The 19,176-nt window shown below is 43.0% G+C and overlaps 2 protein-coding genes across 3 annotated transcripts in view; one reads left to right on the top strand and one right to left on the bottom strand.

Annotated features, from left to right (window-relative positions):
- On the bottom strand, positions 1–4,774 carry RBIS (ribosomal biogenesis factor). 2 transcript variants are annotated; one of them, XM_083187356.1, is made up of 4 exons: positions 4,617–4,774; positions 2,107–2,240; positions 1,899–2,012; positions 1–376 (listed from the first exon to the last, which is right to left on the bottom strand). In XM_083187356.1, the coding sequence occupies exons 2-4, from the start codon at positions 2,218–2,220 to the stop codon at positions 308–310; spliced, it is 297 nt and encodes a 98-aa protein (XP_083043482.1). In that variant the 5' UTR covers positions 2,221–2,240; positions 4,617–4,774; the 3' UTR covers positions 1–307. The 2 variants fall into 2 exon arrangements, with proteins under 2 accessions (XP_083043482.1, XP_083043483.1); XM_083187357.1 differs by having other exon boundaries at positions 4,605–4,763.
- The window catches only part of LOC146080276 (regulator of microtubule dynamics protein 1-like), a 24,217-nt gene continuing 9,778 nt past the window's right edge, over positions 4,738–19,176 (top strand). Inside the window, exons 1-4 of the mRNA XM_083187355.1 lie at positions 4,738–4,955; positions 6,546–6,663; positions 7,975–8,062; positions 10,694–10,853. Coding sequence (XP_083043481.1) covers positions 4,830–4,955; positions 6,546–6,663; positions 7,975–8,062; positions 10,694–10,853 — 492 coding nt within the window. The 5' untranslated portion in view covers positions 4,738–4,829. The remainder of the gene's footprint in view (positions 4,956–6,545; positions 6,664–7,974; positions 8,063–10,693; positions 10,854–19,176) is intronic.

Genomic DNA, 19,176 nt, shown 5'->3' on the forward strand with positions numbered 1-19,176 from the left:
TTGCGGTAAACATTTTATTTTACAGACCGATACATTTTATTTCATCTTCCAAGCAAATGATTAACTGTTTTTTGTTTCTTTGTTTTGTAAATCACTGCCAAGTTACATTTTGTTGGGCAATAGTAAAGTGCCTTGTAGTAACTGGTTACCATGTGTATAATGTGTGGCTTTCTAATTTTCAGCATGTTCACCCCCTCCCCTCATTTTTTTTTTTTTTTTTTTGGTTTGTATTCCTGTATTTTTTTAATAAATGTGTACAGACATTAAATGGTGTGATTAATGACTTAAATCAGACCAAGTGGTAGGATTACAGCTGGGAGAACAAATCTGCAGCATTGTCCACATCTGCAGGGACTTCTGATGGTGGCTTGGAAATCTAGAAGGAAGGAAATGAGATCATAAAATTGGTGGGAGCTCAAAGAATAACCATGAAAAAAAAAAAAAAAAAGCAATATTAACTTAAATCTGTGCCCAGTACCTACTATACAACGGGTGCCGGACGGGATCTCGACAGGCATTCAGGGTACAGACTGTCAATACAGACAGCCGGGTTCCAGACGTCCGTTGGCCATTTTCCCTCGTTGGGGTCCACAACCCCCATAGAGGGAGAATAGAATAGGTGGCTCGAGTAGCGAGCCCACAAGGGACTTTGTTGCACTGGCCATGTTGTCTGGGTCCGGCCAGTCGGGATAATGACTCAGGATCCCGACTGTCGGACCCCTATACAACAATGTTCTATGGCAACATCTCAGTTCCCCAAGGCACACTGACTACATTACTGCAGCTATTCTATTCACATGGGACCATCCACTTAGCACCGATAACCCAGCTGTCCAAGGTGTCTATCAAATAGTCCAAATTGACTTGCCTGCACAGTCTATCTAACTATGTCATCTGCAGAATGTATTTCACCTAGGTCCAATTAGTAAGATAGCATTGGGGGTGATTACACAAGCGAGGTTCAGGCTAATGGCTAATTTTGACTATTTGCCCGGGGGAAAAAAAGTGTTATGAGTAATGATCAATATTGGGCTGTCCAAATAGAGCCTATGGTTTTGGGGTGAACAATTCCAGTTTTCCAGCAAGAACATGAGATCTGGGATAACTTCCCAGATCCATGTGTTATTGAGGATTATGCTTGGGAAGCCTTGGCATCCGAAGCATAATCTGTGAGGACCGCTGGGTTATCGGTGCTAAGTGAATGGTCCCATGTGATTACATAAACTGCAGTATTGTAGGAATTAAATAACCCCCTGAATATGAGACTTTGCAAAAAAAATTGATATAAAGAAAAAATAACCTAATCCCCAATAGCTGGTACACTATCGGCAAAATATAGGAAAAAGTACACTGCACAGGAATTGTGCCATAAGGTGTAAAATGATGGGTGCATTGTGTCACATCTGCATCTTAAAATGTAAATCTGTCCCTTCTAGCTTAGCTCGTATAAGGAGGGGGTGGGGGTCTCATACATAGAGCAAAGGGGTATCTGTACTAGCACAGTTCTGCTGAAGGAGCATAAGTGCACATTTGTGCAATTAACAAAGCTGATTAATAGGACCTAGTGTTCATTCTAACACCCGCCATCTTTGAAAACCCATGCAGTTCCTCTTCCATGCCTGGGGTGTCGCTGTCTGCTGTGGTGTTTCTAGCACAGGTCTGGTTTACATATCAGTTCTGATATACAGACAACACTGTGCTAGAAGCACTACAAGCAGACAGCGACCCCCCCCCCCCTCCCCCTTCAGGGAAGAGGAACTGCATGGGTTTTCAAAGATAGCGGGTGCTAGAATGAACACTATAGAATACTGTCAAGCCAGGTAATCTGGATGTGATCATAGGTATGATGGCTTCCCAGTACATATCACCATAACTGGATGCTTGCATAGAATGCATACCTCTTTCCTCTGTGATTGGGAGGGAGATGCCTTTTTCCTCTGTGTAACCTCTTTGTGCAGGTCTGTAAAAGCCTTGTTTACTTTGCTCACTTTATCATTGGCAGAAACATTGATCTGGAGAAGAAACAAGATGTACAGTATAGTAAATGTGTATAAAACACCAGTGCATTTCTGTGGAGTATTCCCACTATGACCACCGCCATCCTACCTTCTTCAGAGTAGAGGTCACTGCTTTTGCTTTGTGTTTGGCTTTTACGCTTCTGGTGTTGGCCACGTGGAACACATTCTTTTGCTTCTGTCCTTTTCCTTTGTTTTTTGCCATTGCTTTTAGAAAAGATTATTCTGTATGTATAATAATGCACCTGTTACTGTAATTCACAATTTACAACTATTAACATCCAACTAGAGCAGACATTGGCAACCAGTAAAACTGCAAGTCCCAGCAGGCCGTGCCCCAGTTTTAGCACTCTTAATAGCACAGTTGATGCAAGGCTGGATCCAGCTGCCCCAGTCACTAACAGTGTTCTACACAATGCTAAATGCCTATCCTTGGCAGAGCCAATGCTGAAGTAAGTGCCCAAGGCAATGTACAGGCTTCGCATTTTTAAGCCCTGCCCTTCTAAATGGGGGTATATTTTGTCAATACGAGACTGTAAGCCTGGTCATGATGTCACCACTGATGATCTAGCGGTGACTAAATGCTGGCCACACATCAGACCAACTTTCCTACAACCATCCAACTAGTTGCTTGGATGGAATAAAAACATGGTACTGGATGGGAGCAAATTTAATATTTACTTCAGAAATTTGCTCCCAAAATCTGGAAAAGGACAAAAACTGTTGCTCAGACACGGTACTGTAGTTGATTTAAACAATTTGACAATGTTTTTGTCCCTTTTCCTGGGTTTGTGAGTACATTTTTGATTGTCCTTTGCTCCAATCCAGTACCATATTTTTATTCCATCCAAGCAACTAGTTGGATGGTTGGAGGAAAGTTGGTCTGATGGTCTAGCAGTCACCCTATGATGACTTTTGGCAGATACAGCAGCAGTTGCGGTAATGAATATGCCTAATCCTCGCACTAGTGTCTAACTCTCTACTGATAGTTTGCTCAGAATATCAGCAGATCACAAGTCAATACTCATTTAATTGATACTAAACATGCCTACATTCTGAACATGCCGACTTGTTGACATTAAGAAACCACTGCCCTCTTACTGGCCACCAGTGAATAGTACCACCTTAAAAATTACTAAAATCTGTTGGCTACGAATTAACCAATCTCAGCCAGGAATCACAATTTTGAAATTTACTGTAGGACACATGCAGATTGTACCACGGATTGGTGGTCCAGGATCAATTCAAATTGTTTATTGTCAATGCAATACACCAAACCATTGATAGTGGCTGCTGCCAATCATTAAAGCCAATCTGGTCACTCACTACAAAACTGACCCTAAGAATGACAGATGAACACAATCTACTTAATTTCATAGGTTTTTCTACATTTTTCGGACTAAGGGTGCCGTGAAATAATTATGATACTTTAGGGTGCCATGATTCAAAATAAGATTGGGTACCACTGCAATAGACCGTTGGCCAAACTCGCCAGGACTTTCCATAGGCACCAGCACAACACAGAAATTTACCATCATTCGTATCAGCAAACTTTTGTAGATAATTCAGCTCAAAATATAAATGGCAAATAGACTACCTTTTAGCTGAAAAATTAGGATCAGTGAGACTCATGCAGTGCTTCTATGTGTAAGAAAGAATAATAATAAAAACTAAAAAACACAATGTGTGGTGCTCCCTCCTAAGAATAACCACATGCTCTTTGAGCTGGTGCTAGTTAAAAAAAAAAAATAAAGAGCAGAAAAAAATTGGGTACTTATATGTTAGTTGGGCGCCCACTAAGCTATTTGCTTAGTTTTCTGCGTCCGCTAGCCACGCTTCGGGCTCGCCACACTATATAAAATCAACTCCATGCCAACATGGATAGTGGGGGTATGAGTGTACTAACTATAGTGCGCGCCCAACTAACATATAAGTACCAAAAATTGTGTAGGGGTCAGCTGTGTTTAAAGAACCAGCACTGGGCCTGGTTCCAAAAACACAGACAAAAAACGTAGGGGGTTCCCCATATCTTTAGAACCAGCACTGGCTTCACTAGTCAGGTACTGCCACAGCTGATGGACAATTTTATATCGGGCCCTGTGGTCGTGCCAATATCCCCCCAACTAGTCAGCCCAGGCCTGGTATCACTGGGGGAGCCTAGAAGTCCCAGTATACCCACTATATTGTAAATGATGCACGCTTCCGTGGGTCATTATCGACAACCCCCCCCCATTGGCTGAATGGTTGCTACGGGCAACTTCTCCACTTTGTAACTCTTAAGAAATAATAATACTGTTCCAGTTCAGAACATGGGACACCCTGGGTTGCCATAACTGCAACAATTAAGCTGCATGACAACATAATAATGGTATACCATCCCCCACAGATAGCAGCCCAGGGGGGTCCCATGTTCTGTACTCAAAACATCATGATACATCTCATCCTTACTGCTGATGCTCTCAAAGCGCCCACGAGTCCTACGTGACTTATATGTAACCAAGGTATGGTGCCAGCTGTAGAACTATAAGTCCCAGCGACGCTAACCCCCACATAAGTGATAAGATGCTATATAATCACTATTGTCAGCACCTTCCCCGGTACCTGTGTGTATGAGTCTCCTCCAGCCCAGCTCTGTACAACACGTGTGCACTGTTTTCGTGTAACCTGTGCCTGCCAGCACAAGAGCCTGGCGGAAGCGGCGCTTACAGACAACCATAGAGAGGAACCGTAGAGTTCCCGGCGCTCCTTAGACAGTCTAAGCAGCGCCCGGTGCGGGAGGCTCTGACATGTTACATTGATTAGTGTGTGATACTTATGCGGGCAGGGACCATAACTATGTCTGTCCTGGCGCGGAGCATAGGCCGGCTACACGGCTGCCGCCCCACACCGGTCACCCGGATACAAAGCAGGAGCTATGCCCGGGCTGCTGAGCCCGCTCGTGTAAGTGGGGGTGAGTGGTGGGTGTACTCTGTGCTGTGCTTTCACACTCCCCCTGCGGGTAATAGAAGCAAGTCACCTCAAAAACAGAAGCCTGCCCCAGTGTCTGCCCTACTCCCAGCACCATACCCCACTGCCAGCACCAGCAGGTATGTATGGGTCATAAGCTCGACAGTATGAAGGTCAACGCATAAAATAGGTCGACAGGGTCTGAATGTCAACAAAAGCATTTGGTCGACAATGGGAAGGGGGTGACAGTCAAAAGGTCGACATGAGTTTTTTATTTCTTTGTGCCAAATGTTGATGTAAGTCGGCATGGACACCGTATTCGTGTATTGCTTGCCATACTGTGCTTGGCACACTTTTCTATTTTCCCTCCACGCCCTAGTGCAGTGGTCAGGGAACTCGGTCCTCATTTCCCCACACAGTGCATGTTTTGCAGGTCTCCTCACAGAATCACAAGTGAAATAATTAACTCCACCTGCGGACCTTATAAAATGTGTCTGTGAGTAATTAGTACACCTGTGCACCTGCTGGGTTACCCGCAAAACATGCACTGTGTGGGGTAATGAAGACCATGTTCTTTGACCACTGCCCTAGTGGATGGTAGGGTAAAAAATACTGTCTTTAAAAAATAAATGTGAAAAACTAATGTCGACCTTTTCAAAGTCGACCTCCCCATTGTTGACCTAATGCTTGTGTCGACTTTCCGACCCTGTCGATCTTAGGCCTGTTGACCTATATCATGTTTCGATCTAAGCCCTGTCGACCTAAAGCATGTTAACCTTCATACTGTTGACCTAGCGACCCTATCCCCCAGCACAATACCACACTGCCAACACCACAGTATCTGCCCTATTGCCAGCACCATACTCCACTGCCAGCCACAGTATCTGCCCCGCAGCACCATAACCCCCACTACAAGCACCACAGCGTCTGCCCCATTGTCAGCATCATGCCCCACTGCCAGCACCATAACCCCGACTACAAGCACCACAGTGTCTGCCCCATTGTCAGCATCATTCCCTACTGCCAGCACCACAGTGTCTGTCCCACTGCCAGCACCATAACCCCCACTACAAGCACCGCAGTGTCTGCCTCGCTGCCAGCACCATAACCCCCACTACAAGCACCACAGTGTCTGTCCCGCTGCCAGCACCACAGTGTCTGTCCCGCTGCCAGCACCACAGTGTCTGCACCACTCTCTTATTATTATGTGTGCACATAGCATCAGTCCCTGAACTCTTTTATAGTCACCATCATTACTACAGATACAGGGACTGTATTGGATTTATATGTAAATGCGATGGTTTATGTACAAATCCATTGGTGCACTGCACTAATGCAGAATGGATTCTGTAGCTGCAGCATTATTATTATTATTATTAAATGTTATTTAATTTATAAGGTAACAGAGCCCTGTTTTCTCTGCTGTCGCTCCATAATACTTTTATTACATATTACACAAGTCCTGCATGCAGTACATATGTATCACGCATGTATGAGTCATGTACACTATGTTGTGATGGTAGATGTACAACAGATTTGTTCCGGTTAATAAACTGCACTAACTACTGTTTCTTTCCACCACAGGGTCCAGGGAAAGCGGGCTTGCTAGGACGGGGTCTTGTCTTCTCATCCCTCTCTTTGCTGGCCGCCCAGTCATACAGATGGAAGTGTAAACATGCTGTAGTATATGCCAGTATAAAAGGTACATATTTTCCTCAGGGTATTTACAAATACCATAACATAAAGTAAAATTGTCCTAGAATTCCATTGTATATGCATTAACTTGTAATTGTAATAGTCTTCTGTTTTGTAGCTGTAATGAAGAACGTGATGGGCAGCATTTAGCCATAAAATAACCTTACCCTAACTACTACTAATATGCTCATTACCGTTACCTATTATTATAATGTTATTTATATAGCACTTTCCTAAGAGAGCACCAAAGAGGCACATCCAATTAGGTGCAGGGTTTATCTACAGCTGATTAACCACCCGGCCCTATTTAATTAGGACCTGCGTCCCAGAGTGTAATGCAGATGCTTCCTCTCAGCCTTAGGAGCTGCAAAGTAAAACCAATGTTAAATGCTGGCTGTAGAGCAGGGATGGGGAACCTTTGGCCCTCCAGCTGTTGTTAAACTACGCATCCCAGAATGCCTTGCAACAGTTTTAGCATGGCCAAATAGCAAAACTGTAGCAGGGCAGTATGGGATGTATAGTTCAACAACAGCTGGAGGGCCCCATCCCTGCTGTAGAGTTTAACGAGCTGGGAAACCCATAGATTCTAGTACACAGGGCCAGAGAGATAAAATGGAGAGATAATGTACCAGCCAATCAGCTCATTTTTTTCAGTAGCACAGCCTCTTAGGAGCTGATTGGCTGGTACTCGATCACTCTCCATTGCTAGAAGTAGATTCATATTGGTTGCCCATAGCAACATCCCATCTGACATAGAACTCCCATCTTAGTAAATTCACCCCTATAGATTACTGTGTGGGAACAATGTAGAATAATTGAATAGCTCCAAGTATTAAACCCAAGTTGCTTTCCCTACACAGCACGCAGTAACCCCTGTGGCTAAATGGATATGCACCTCCAGTAAGGGCTCTACATGTACATTTTACAAAGATCATTTTTAAAGTGCAGAATGTGCTGTGCTGCACAATCAGACTATTAGGTAACACTTGGCGAATGGATGTTGATGTGAGACCTCCATTCACATGCGTGCGATCGTACATGCCCTGCAACTGGTGGGACAGCATGCCACCATTCGCAAGGTGGGGTTTGCAAATCATCCAGAATACCCCCCTAAATCCATCCTATGTTATACATATACATTATGTTATATCATACATAAGTAGTATATTCTGTTCAAACAGGTTGTACATTTTTCCTTTTTTCCTTAAATGCAGGGTTATAGAAAAGGGTAAGTTATGAAATGATGCCAAGTCCCATGTTGTAGGAAAATAATACCATAAGAACCTTACTAACAGTAAACTGTTTCTTTCTTTTGAAGTTGAAGATGTGAAGGAACAAGCAGACTATCTGCATGGCAGCGGAGAGACTGAGAAGTTATATGAATTCCTGAGTCCATACAAGGACAGGTACAGGGGAGATCATGTACAGTATATGCGAGATTACTATTACTAGTCTGCTGCCAACTGTCGCAAAGAAAAATGAGTGAAAGTATGGGTGTGATTTCCAGGATTTAAGAATCCGTGAAATAAAGAACTGTCTATGGCAGGGGTCCTCAAACTATTTTTCTCTGGGACCCCATTAGACAATAAAAATGATTACGGGACTCCAGCAACTAACTGCAGAAGGACATCACATGTGTGGTCAGCAGACAGCACATCCATGGCAGCATTGTGGAGGAACAAAATGACGGGAGGAGTCTAAAATAACAGACAATTCAACAGATTTTTATGACTCCTTGAATCACTGACTGAGATTAGAAAAGTCATCAGCCTGATGTCAGCAACATGGGCTGTTCGTAGTGAGGAGGGGGGGTTGAGGGCAGGATGTGAGCAGTGGCGGTGCATGGACATGGGAACGCCCAGCATTTCATGGGCATCCCCATAAAAACACTGGGCGTTCCCATGGCATTGCGGGCAGAACAAGGTGCGATGGGGGCGGGCGGCTGACGTCAGCTGCCTGCCCTGTCTCTTCGATCTGCAGGCTACACTGTGTATTAATTCTCTGGTGGCAGCCTGGTTCACCAGAGGGCTCAATAATGCTGCTTTCAGACAGCAAAACTGGCTTTGACCCTGTATTTGGAAACGTTTCCAAAAACGGGTCTGCCAGGTAAAACCCCTTTCACACCGCATCTCTTAAACGGTATATTACCGTTTAAGTGCGTTTTTTTTTACACTGGCAGACCCGTTTTTGGAAACTTTCCAAAAACAGGGTCAAAGCCAGTCTTCAGCGCGCGCCGAACCCGCCCCCCCTCCCCCGGGGGTTAACACCCCCAAAACCCCCCCACCCCAGGGCTAACACCCCCCCCCCCCCGTGCAGCCGGTACCTTCGTTGCGTGATCCGGCACTGCAGTTGGTCGGGGAAGCACTTATGAAAAAAAGCGTCTTTCAGAAAATGGCTGCCCCATAGGAAAACCAGTTTTAAAAAACTGTCTTTCGTATGGGGGCAGCCATTTTCTGAAAGACACTTTTTTTTCATAAGTGCTTCCCCGACCATACTTCATTGCCGGGATCCACAACGAAGGTACCGGCTGCACGGCGGGTGTCGACACACGCGCCGCGGGGGGCGGCTCCAGTGCTGCGAATATTTAATGAGTGCTCATTAAATATTTGCTGCTCTGAATTTAGGACCCAGCTCATTGGCTGGGTCCTAAATACCGTTTCAGACCCGATTTTGATCCCAAAATACCGGGTCTGAAACGGGTAGGACCCTGCATTTTAACCGGTTTGAAAAAACGGTATTTTCAAACCGGTTAATTGGATCTGCACCTTTCAGACCGCACAGATTACCGTTTTAAAACGGTTAAAAAACGGCAATATACCGTTTACAAAGTGCGATCTGAAAGGGGCATAAGGCTGCCTTAGTCAGGAAAGAGTCCTACCAAGTGTCATGTGACGATATACTTGTCCAAGAGATTAAATGGTTTATTTGCCCTTGCCAGTGTAAATGTTGCATGCTTTCTCATGGCTTGCACCACAGCCACTTATGGCAGTGCCACGTTTGCAGTGGGATGTTGCTGGCTGGTAATTTCTTGTCATAGCTAATGCTATGGAGTGAACCCAGTAGATTGACGGGACTGTTCTAAAGGGGGTGTACACATGGAGCGATTTTTGCTAGTGAGCGACTTTAACTAATCAATTTTGACTAAGCGATTTGACTAAATACAACAGAGATTTTGACTAAGCGATTTGACTAATGCACCAGCAATTTTGACTAAACAATTTTGTCTATGGGCAATTTTGACTATACTAGAATTAACATACTTGGTTGGTATTCATTGCAGATCGCCTAGTGAATATCTCCCTCAGCAGTGAATACCAGCGATTTTGAGTAGACAGCCAGCAATCTAGTCACAATATTCTTGCCTGGCAACTCTTTTTTGCTAAGCAATATTATAGGATGATTTGTCTAACCTTGACAGCGATCTTTACAAAACCTTCTATTCAATTTTGACTATGTAGTCAAAATCGCTTAGAAGGATTGCTCTGGGTGTACACCCCTTAACCCTTGAGAAACTTCAGACTTACATTCCAGTCATGACTCATTTCATGATAGGGGCAGGTAAAGGGATACGGTCATTGGGTCGACATGCATTTAGGTCAACATGACTTAAGGTCGACAGGTTCATTAGTTCAACATGGTTTTTTTTACTTTTTTTTTTTTAGCTAACTTGTGCCGACAGGCAGTATTTCATGCTCTACTATCCACTAGGGCGTGCTGGGAGAACAAAATTGTGTGCCGAGCGTAGCATGATGAGCATAGCGAGTGTTGACATTCCGGTTAAAAAAAACACCATGTCTACCTTATGACTCTGTCGACTTAAATGCATGTCGACCATAATGCTGGTGACCGAATGATCCATATCCCAGGTAAAGGAGGAACATTTGTTACAAATGTTCTGAAATTTGAAGGGATACATCATGACCACCATTACCCACGAGCTATGGTGCTTAACTGATTCTATGAAGATGGACACAATCAAAAAATTATCTTTTGGTTTGGTGTTAAATTTTAAAGGGATTTTTGTTTTTAATTTTCAGTGATGACGCTGAACTTCTCTGGCGGCTGTCCCGGGCCTCTAGAGATCTCGCTCAGCTCAGCACAACCGGTGCCGGTGAGAAGAAGCAATTGATTTATGAAGCTCTAGAGTTAGCAAGAAAAGCACTGGAAATAAACGGGTCCTGTTCAGCAGCTCATAAGGTCCGTATAAAAGTAATATTGGCAAGTTGTCTACAGGAACTTGGGCAAGTTGACTATAGGAATGTGGGTGCATTGGCTATAGGAACGTGGGCGTGTTGCCTATTGTACAAGTAGCTTTTTGTGTTTCTGATTAGTTTGGTTAAATATTGTTTATTGGAAGAGTAATGGAAGTTTTAGCAATCACTGTACAGAATTCACGCATAAGGTAATGTGTATATCATTGTTAATAATCTTCTGTATTAAGTAGAAGTATTTGCACTCTCCCTTACATTGGTTATAGATCTGCCTCTATAGCCTACTCCCAATGCATCTATTTATTTTATTTATTTATTAACAGTTTCTTTATGTAGCGCAGCATATTCCGGTGACAATGATACAGCAAACAGGGTGTTTACAGACAGCCAGTATTGCTTGTCCTTCTGCACTGGGCACGGCCTCTCATATAGCCTTTGTTGAATCATGTTCCCATGGTTGTACATACCACCAACCTCTAAGCTTGCATGGACAGTTGGGCTCCTATAGTAATTGTGTTTCCTCCTCCTGGGAATAATGATGGCTGGTTATTTGATTCACACAAAATCTTTAGATCCTAATTTGCTATTCTGTAGTTCAAGGCACATATTATGCTACTTAAAATAAATACAACACTCTCCAGAATGTAGAAATACTGTAGACATCATTCAGAAAAAAAGCACTCAGTCTACCACTAGAGGGTGACAGTAACACTAAGGCAGTGGTTCCCAAAAATTTTTTAATCACGGCACCCTAGTGTATCAGAATATTTTTCAGGGCAGCCCTAGGCTAAAAGTTTGTTGCCAAAAATAAAAAAAATTATTAAAGTTGTGCTTAAATGTCATCCTTAGGTCCAGTTATATGGTGAAAAAAATGATTTACTTCTGTTTATCCACATATTTTATGATTGAAAGCCACAAGCACTGATTTTACCAATTACATTGACCATAAATAATTTGAATTGGTTCTGGACCAACAACCTGAGGCACCCCTGCAAGTGCTCCGAGGCACCCCAGGGAGCCTAGGCGCACAGTTTGGGAACCACTGCACTAAGGTGCATACACATGCAGCGATTTTGTGCTATTTTCTAAGCAATCTGACTATATTGCTTATACCCCTTTCACACCGCACTTGTTAAACGGTATATTGCCGTTTTTTTCCATTTTAAAATGTTTAAGGCTGCAGTGGGAAAGCACCAGAGTTCATTTACCGGTTAAAGATAACTGCTATTTCAAAACGTTTAAAAAGCAGAGTCCTTCACGTTTCAGAGCTGTTTTTTATGCAGTGAGAATGGCTCTGAAACGGTATTTAGTAAAAACAACAGACTACAGACCTGTGATAGGCTGGCTGCCTTGAAACGTGTTCAGGGGATTAAACGGGTTGACTGATGTGAATGGTATTTAAAACGGTAATCTACTGCGATGTGAAGGCTCAGACCCGTTTTAAATACCATTTCAAAATACTGTTTTTTAAATACCATTTCAAAATACTGTTTTTTAAAACGTTTAGGCAGTGTGAAAGTGGGTATTAGAAAGTAAGCACAGTTCTCTCCTTGTGTATGCCCTGAGAGATTAATTATCTCCTGCTAACTAAGTCAGTGCAGGCAGTAAAAATCTAGTCAAATTGCTTAGCAGGTGACTGCAAATCTCTCTGTGTACAGAATGAGAGATACTGATCGCAATCTCTCATACTGAACCATTACCCGGCCTTTTTTTGCTTAAGCAAAATTGCTTAGCACAAATCTCTGCATGTGTATGTGCTCCCCATGGGAGACCTGGACACAGGGAAATCGCCTACACTAAATAGCTTAGCAAAATTGCTTAGCACACATCTCTACATGTGTATGCCCCCTTAACATTATACAGTATAGAAAAATAGGTACTTGTGAGTTATCCGGGCTCCCGATTTTTTGATTGTATGCCTTAAGTTAAGGCATACAATCAGATGCGATGGGATGCGATATCGCATCGCATCGCATCCGACCATCGGATGCGATGACCCGATTTTTCCATAGGAATCAATGTTAAAATGGACTGAGTCCATTTTAACATGGAATTCAATGGGAAAAAGGGGTCCTTTTCATACCCCTACTATCCAAGTGGGCATGGAGTTGGATATAAATCTGTGGCGAGCGTAGCGAGCCACCGAGCCCGAAGCGTGGCGAGCCCCGCGAGGGGACGGTATTCCGTGTCCCCTCGCGGGGCTCGCTACGCTCGCCACGCTTCGGGCTCGGTGGCTCGCTACGCTCGCCACAGGTTTATATCCAACTCCATGCCCACTTGGATAGTAGGGGTATGAAAAGGACCCGATTTTCCCATTGAATTCCATGTTAAAATGGACTCAGTCCATTTTAACATTGATTCCTATGGAAAAATCGGGTCATCGCATCGCATCCGATGGTCGCATGCGATGCGATGCGATGCGATGTCCCGATCCGACCCGATTTAAAAATCGGACGCCCGGATAACTCATAAGTACCGAAAAATAATATATACTATATAAATATGCAGTTGCTGAAAATAAAACTTCTCACATTTCTGACTAATAGATACTGTAAAAGTGGATTACACTGCATAAGTTGGTCTTTCTGTGTGTTTCACCTCTTCGGGTGTTGAAGTAGTGTTAACCTTTTGCAGTCCAAATTTTTTTTTCAAACAGTCTGGTTTAAATCATTTGTAATTTATTATTTTTTTTATCTAAAAATGGTCTACATTGAATGTTGAATTATTTTAATGTTCTTAATTTAATGGCTCACCATTGGATCTGCTACCAGCGCTAGGGCTGTTGAGCCTGACTAGACGTTGGACTTGAAAGGGTTAAATGTAGCCCAGTGGTTACCTACGGCCCAAATGTTACAACCTTATGTTGCAGACTACTGCTGAACAAACTGTGTGTAGATCATTGCTGTGCAGGGGGAGTGTTGGGCTTGTTCTCTCCTCCCAGTGAGAAAAGTCTTGCGCACAAGCCCCAGGATTCAGGGCTTCAGCGATGCGCATGGCCCCTCTCACAGCGCAGATACAGGTGCATATTCCAAATCAAGACCTTGACACTAAACGTCATTAGTATTTGGTGGTGGAGACAGGTTGGTTCAGATAGAAATGCTCTGACTCTCACCTGCGAGGGAGGCCATTGAGCAGGCCGGTGCACGGAGACTTGCTGCCCACGGGATTAAATTCAACAGAATGTTAAGATATAATTTCTTGGAGACCTCGACCCCATGGACAAGCCTTGTTGCTGGAGATTACAGGTGGAATCTAGTTCATTTGGGCACATACTAATCTGTGTTCCTGCAGTTCTCATCATTTCTCTATTTGATAGAGTAGAACTTGCCATGGCAGCCACAACTATCGTCAGCTGTTTGTCACTTTCCTCGTATATGAATCCATTGTATCGCGTAAACAATTTTACATGGCTATTAATGCTGGTTATGATATCACAGCTCTATATAACCATAATGCCTGATGCATAATACAGATAGCAGTACTCTTCTTACCACAGTTCTCCATCGAATATGGCCCCGCCCGGGAACCTGGAATATTAAAAATGTTTTTAAATCCTAAAACCCCGATCCTTACTGAAAACAATCGGCAAATTGGGCGTCTTTGAATATGTTAAATTTCCCTGATTCACCGACTGATGGCTGGCAGTGCCGACGGATCGAGGGAACGGGGCCAGAGAGGTATAGGGTCGTCAGTTAATAGGCCACGGTGATGCCAAAAGTGATCAGGCCATTTGACCTAACTTGTGATCTCTAGGAGTTGTAATTGGCAGAATAAATTCAGGGTTAGATCTCTGACATTGCCAAACTTGGCGACAAAAGACACTGTTGTGAATCCTGCAGATCTAATGGGCCTTTTTTTCTGGAAGACTGCTTAGGTTTATCTTATCTACAGTGTATATATATATATATATATATATCTATATATATATATCTCTATATATATATATATCTCTATATATATATATATATATATATATATATATATATATATATATATATATATATAGATAGATAGATAGATAGATAGATAGATAGATAGATAGATAGATAGATAGATAGATAGATATATAGATATATATATAGATATATATATAGATATATATATAGATATATATATAGATATATATATATATATATATCTATATATATATATCTATATATATATATATCTATATATATATATATCTATATATATATATATCTATATATATATATATCTATATATATATATATAGATCCAAAAGACCGGCACTCCAGCAATGTAGCAGCGGTGCAGGTGCCTTTCCAAAGAAGAAATGTATATGTCCAAAAGGCGGGTGGCACTCTGCTTCCAATAATGAATGGGCGACACAAGGTGTGTGGTCAACGTTTCAGTGATCTTATCACTTTTATCAAGACATAAAGCAGTGTATTACAAACAGAACATATATAGACATACTCACAAACTAGTGCACCTCTCACCAACCACGCACGGTCCCGGAGTCTGGTGACGTCATTGCTGCGCATCAGCGCTGACGGCCCGGCATCATGGGGGGGCGTGTTCTCACCGGCGTCTGTGGTTGCCATGGGGAAGTAGGCGTATCTGTGCCCGTCAACCCGAATGTTACTCTGGCCGTCAGCAGATCGCAAAGACGGCCAGACTTCTCGCAGACTGGCAATTGAATTGGGTGGCAACCTACACACTGTGAAATAAGTGAAACAACAATATATGAATAAAAAGCATTCGGACAGATTATCCTATAAAGCAGACTGTGCTGTGTCAGACAGGGTTATACTCAAGCGAAAAACGCATTGTAGTATAAAGGAACCAGACTTCATCCGTGCACAAAGAGAGAGTCCATCAATTAAACGACAATGGAACTAATCAATTACAATGAACAATTGGATAATTATGTCTAATAAGGGGTAACATTTTAATATTGATGGAATGGGAAACAATCTATCAGTCAATTACTAGGGTGTGTGCACAGTTCAATGAACTAATGGCAGGGAGAACAGGCTAACAGTCTAAAGAAACGGAGAAAATGAGAGCATTTCATTGAGTCCAGCAGGATGGATAGTTTGTAGTTTGTGAATCCAAAGGGCTTCACGCTGTAACAAAATTCTTCCTCTGTCACCTCCCCTACGACTGGGGGGTACCCAGTCAATCATTTTACATTTGATGTTGGTAATGGAATGGTGGAAGTCTTTGTAATGTCTGGCCACTGGTTGATCAATGGATTTTCCTTCTAATGCCGCACGTATATGCGATCGATGCAGTGCTAGGCGTTCTTTTAATTGTCTGGTGGTTTTACCGATGTAGAGTAAACCACACGGGCATCGGATTTGGTAAACAACATATCGGCTAGAACATGTGAGGGGGTATTTAATTTTGAAGATTTTTCCTGATGCGGGATGTCTGAAAGTATCACCAATCTCCATGGTGCTGCAAGTGGTACAGCCAGTGCAGCGGTAATTCCCCGGTTTTCTAGTCAGAAAATGACTTGGTCTGACAATGTCCATTCCTGTAACATCATTATGAACCAGGGCATCTTTGAGGTTTTTGCCTCTGCGATATGAGGGTAGGATGGTTGAGTTGTTCAGGCTTTTCAGCGAAGGATCGGCCGATACAATTGGCCAAGCGGCTTTTGCCGTTTTCATCAGAATTTTACTGGTTGTGCTGTAGTCTTGGGGCCATACAATTCTGTTGGATTTATCCTCTTCTTTCTTTGGTGTGAGTGCCTCTTGTCTGGAGATGGCAAGGGCTTTGTGTTTGGCTTTCATCAGTGTCTTATGATGATAGCCTCGTTTGAGGAATTTCAGTAGCATGGCATCTATTTGCGTCTCAGTGTCACTGCGATCACTGCAGATGCGAATAATTCTCAAAAACTGGGAAAAAGGCAAAGCATTTTTTAAAGGCAAGGGGTGATGACTTTCTCCTTGTAGTATGGTGTTTCTGTCAGTTTTTTTGTAGTACATACTTGTGTGGAGCTCACCCAACTCAGTTTGAGTTATCTGCACATCCAGATAATGTACAGTTTCGTAACTGCATTCAAAAGTTAATTTGATCGTGGAATTGAGATCGTTGATGTGCTTAATGGCTGTTTCAAATGCTGATTGTGTGCCAGACCACAGAAGAAAAATATCATCTATATATCTGGTATACCCCAAGATTTTAGATGAAATCGTAGTATCGGTGAAGAAGAAATCCTCTTCTGTTTCAAACATAAAAATGTTCGCAAAACTAGGCGCTACGCAGGATCCCATCGCACACCCTGTGCGTTGGATGTACAGTGCACCATTGAAAAGGAAATAGTTCCTTGATAGAGTAAGCTCCAAGAGCTGTATAAATAAGTCCAGGTCCGGCCCAGTATATTTCAGATTGTTGATAAGAAATCTTTTAACTGCCTGTACACCAGCCATTTGAGGAATGCTGGTGTACAGACTGGCAACATCGATGGTGCATAGCAAACATTTCGATGGGAGTGGGGACCAGGCATTTAACTTCAGAAGGAACGTGGTGGTATCTTTCAGAAATCTCGGATGCTCCTGAATTAGGGGTTGTAGGTAATGATCGAGGTATTTTGAAACATCGTAGTAGATGGAGTCTCTGGCTGCTATAATCGGTCACCCAGGAGGATTGGTGGCGTTTTTATGCAGCTTTGGTATCGTATAAAGAGCTGGAATGCGGGGCCATTCTTTGACTAGTGCTTCTTTAATGTTCGCAGAGATGAGTTGCTGCTGTACTGCTGTCTCAAGAATGTCATCCAGTTCTTTTTTAAATTGGATGGTAGGGTCTTGATCCAATTTAGCATATACCGAGGTGTCTGCAAGTTGGGAATTAATCTCAGCAATATATGCTCCGAGGTCCTGAACGACTATACCGCCGCCTTTATCTGCCGGGCGTATGGTTATGTCATTATATCCGCTTAAGTCTTTGAGTGCTTGACGTTCTGCGGAGCTGAGATTGCTGTGTAGATTATATGGTTGTCGACTAAGTGTGTCGATGGTTCTGTCCATATGGTCTGTAAAGCATTTGATGGTCATACTTTGAGAATTCGGATTAAAGGTGGATTTTTTCTTTATAGCTGGTTGGCTTGTAGGAAGTGCATTTTCTGTGTTGTTGTAGAATTCTTTCAGCTTGATTCTGCGGTTAAATTTGAACAAGTCGACTTTATCTTGGAAATCATTGGTCTTATGGGTTGGCACAAAGGATAAACCTAGGCTCAATACCTTGGTTTCTGCAGGCGTCAATATTCTGGAGGAAAGATTAAATACTATGTCCTCTGATTGTATTTCCTTCCTCGCCTGCCTTGCCCACTGACCTCCGCGCCTGGTGCAGGCTCGTTCCGCAGATCTAGAGTGGCCCTGGTAGCAACCCCTAAAGGGGGACGACGTTGATTTTTTTGAGGGGCACATTCTGCTTCACTAGAAGATGCGGCACCGCTGGATTGGTCGGTTTCAAGAGGGAACTTTCTCTGTTTGCGGAATCTTTGATTTCTCTCACGCTGAGGGCCTCTGTTGTAGGCCCAGCTGTAGACTTTTTGTTCTTTATAGTCTCTGTTGACTCTCTCAAATTTAGATTTTTTAAAGGTAATCAAGTCAGTTTTGTATTTCTCAATTTGTATCGCCAAATTGGATAACCAATCCTGGGTCGTGTCAGCTTTAATTTTAGGTAGGTTTGTCTTCTCAAATGCTGTTATATTTTCTGTTGTGAGGGTCAACTCTCTGCGGGCTTCCTCTATGACCAGAAGGATCAGGTTGAAAGAACACCGATTTAATACTGCCGCCCACTTGCGGCAAAAATCAGTATTGTAACGTCCAATCGTGGGGGTATTTCTAATGCGGAAACCCCTTGGTATCTTTTTTTCTCTGAAGTAATCGGAGAGTGATACTCCATGTAGGTAGTAATCTACCTCTCGTTTTTTGAGCCTGGTGAGTTGGGCCAAAAGTTGTTGAACTGTGTCTTCTCCTGCTGTGGAGGTTAGATTATCGTGGAATAGGATGGACTCAGCCTCTGTGTCGGTATGGGTCAGTGTTTCACCCAGCGGTAGTACAACATTTGTAAATCCAATTTGTTCATCTGTTGCCGACATGTCCCGGCAGTGCAGTTATTCCAACTGTCACTGTAGCGGGAGTAGAAATTTGCACAAGATGCACAAGAAAAGTCTGATAAGTATGAATGAATGATACGGGTGCCTTGACGAACAATATCCGTGGGTGAGCACAGACTGCCAAATATAGATCCAAAAGACCGGCACTCCAGCAATGTAGCAGCGGTGCAGGTGCCTTTCCAAAGAAGAAATGTATATGTCCAAAAGGCGGGTGGCA

Source organism: Crinia signifera, chromosome 5 (genome assembly GCF_055691185.1).
Source record: "Crinia signifera chromosome 5, ASM5569118v1, whole genome shotgun sequence".
In the NCBI taxonomy this organism is placed as follows: Eukaryota; Metazoa; Chordata; class Amphibia; order Anura; family Myobatrachidae; genus Crinia; species Crinia signifera.

Bases quoted from the DNA above. Each gene is read 5' to 3' on its own strand.
- RBIS (XM_083187356.1), bottom strand. From the start codon at position 2,220: ATGGCAAAAAACAAAGGAAAAGGACAGAAGCAAAAGAATGTGTTCCAC. The intron at 2,013-2,106 runs GTAGGATGGCGG...TTTCTTCTCCAG, and splicing joins TGACCTCTACTCTGAAGAAG to ATCAATGTTTCTGCCAATGA. The intron at 377-1,898 runs GTATGCATTCTA...CCTTCCTTCTAG, and splicing joins CCCAATCACAGAGGAAAGAG to ATTTCCAAGCCACCATCAGA.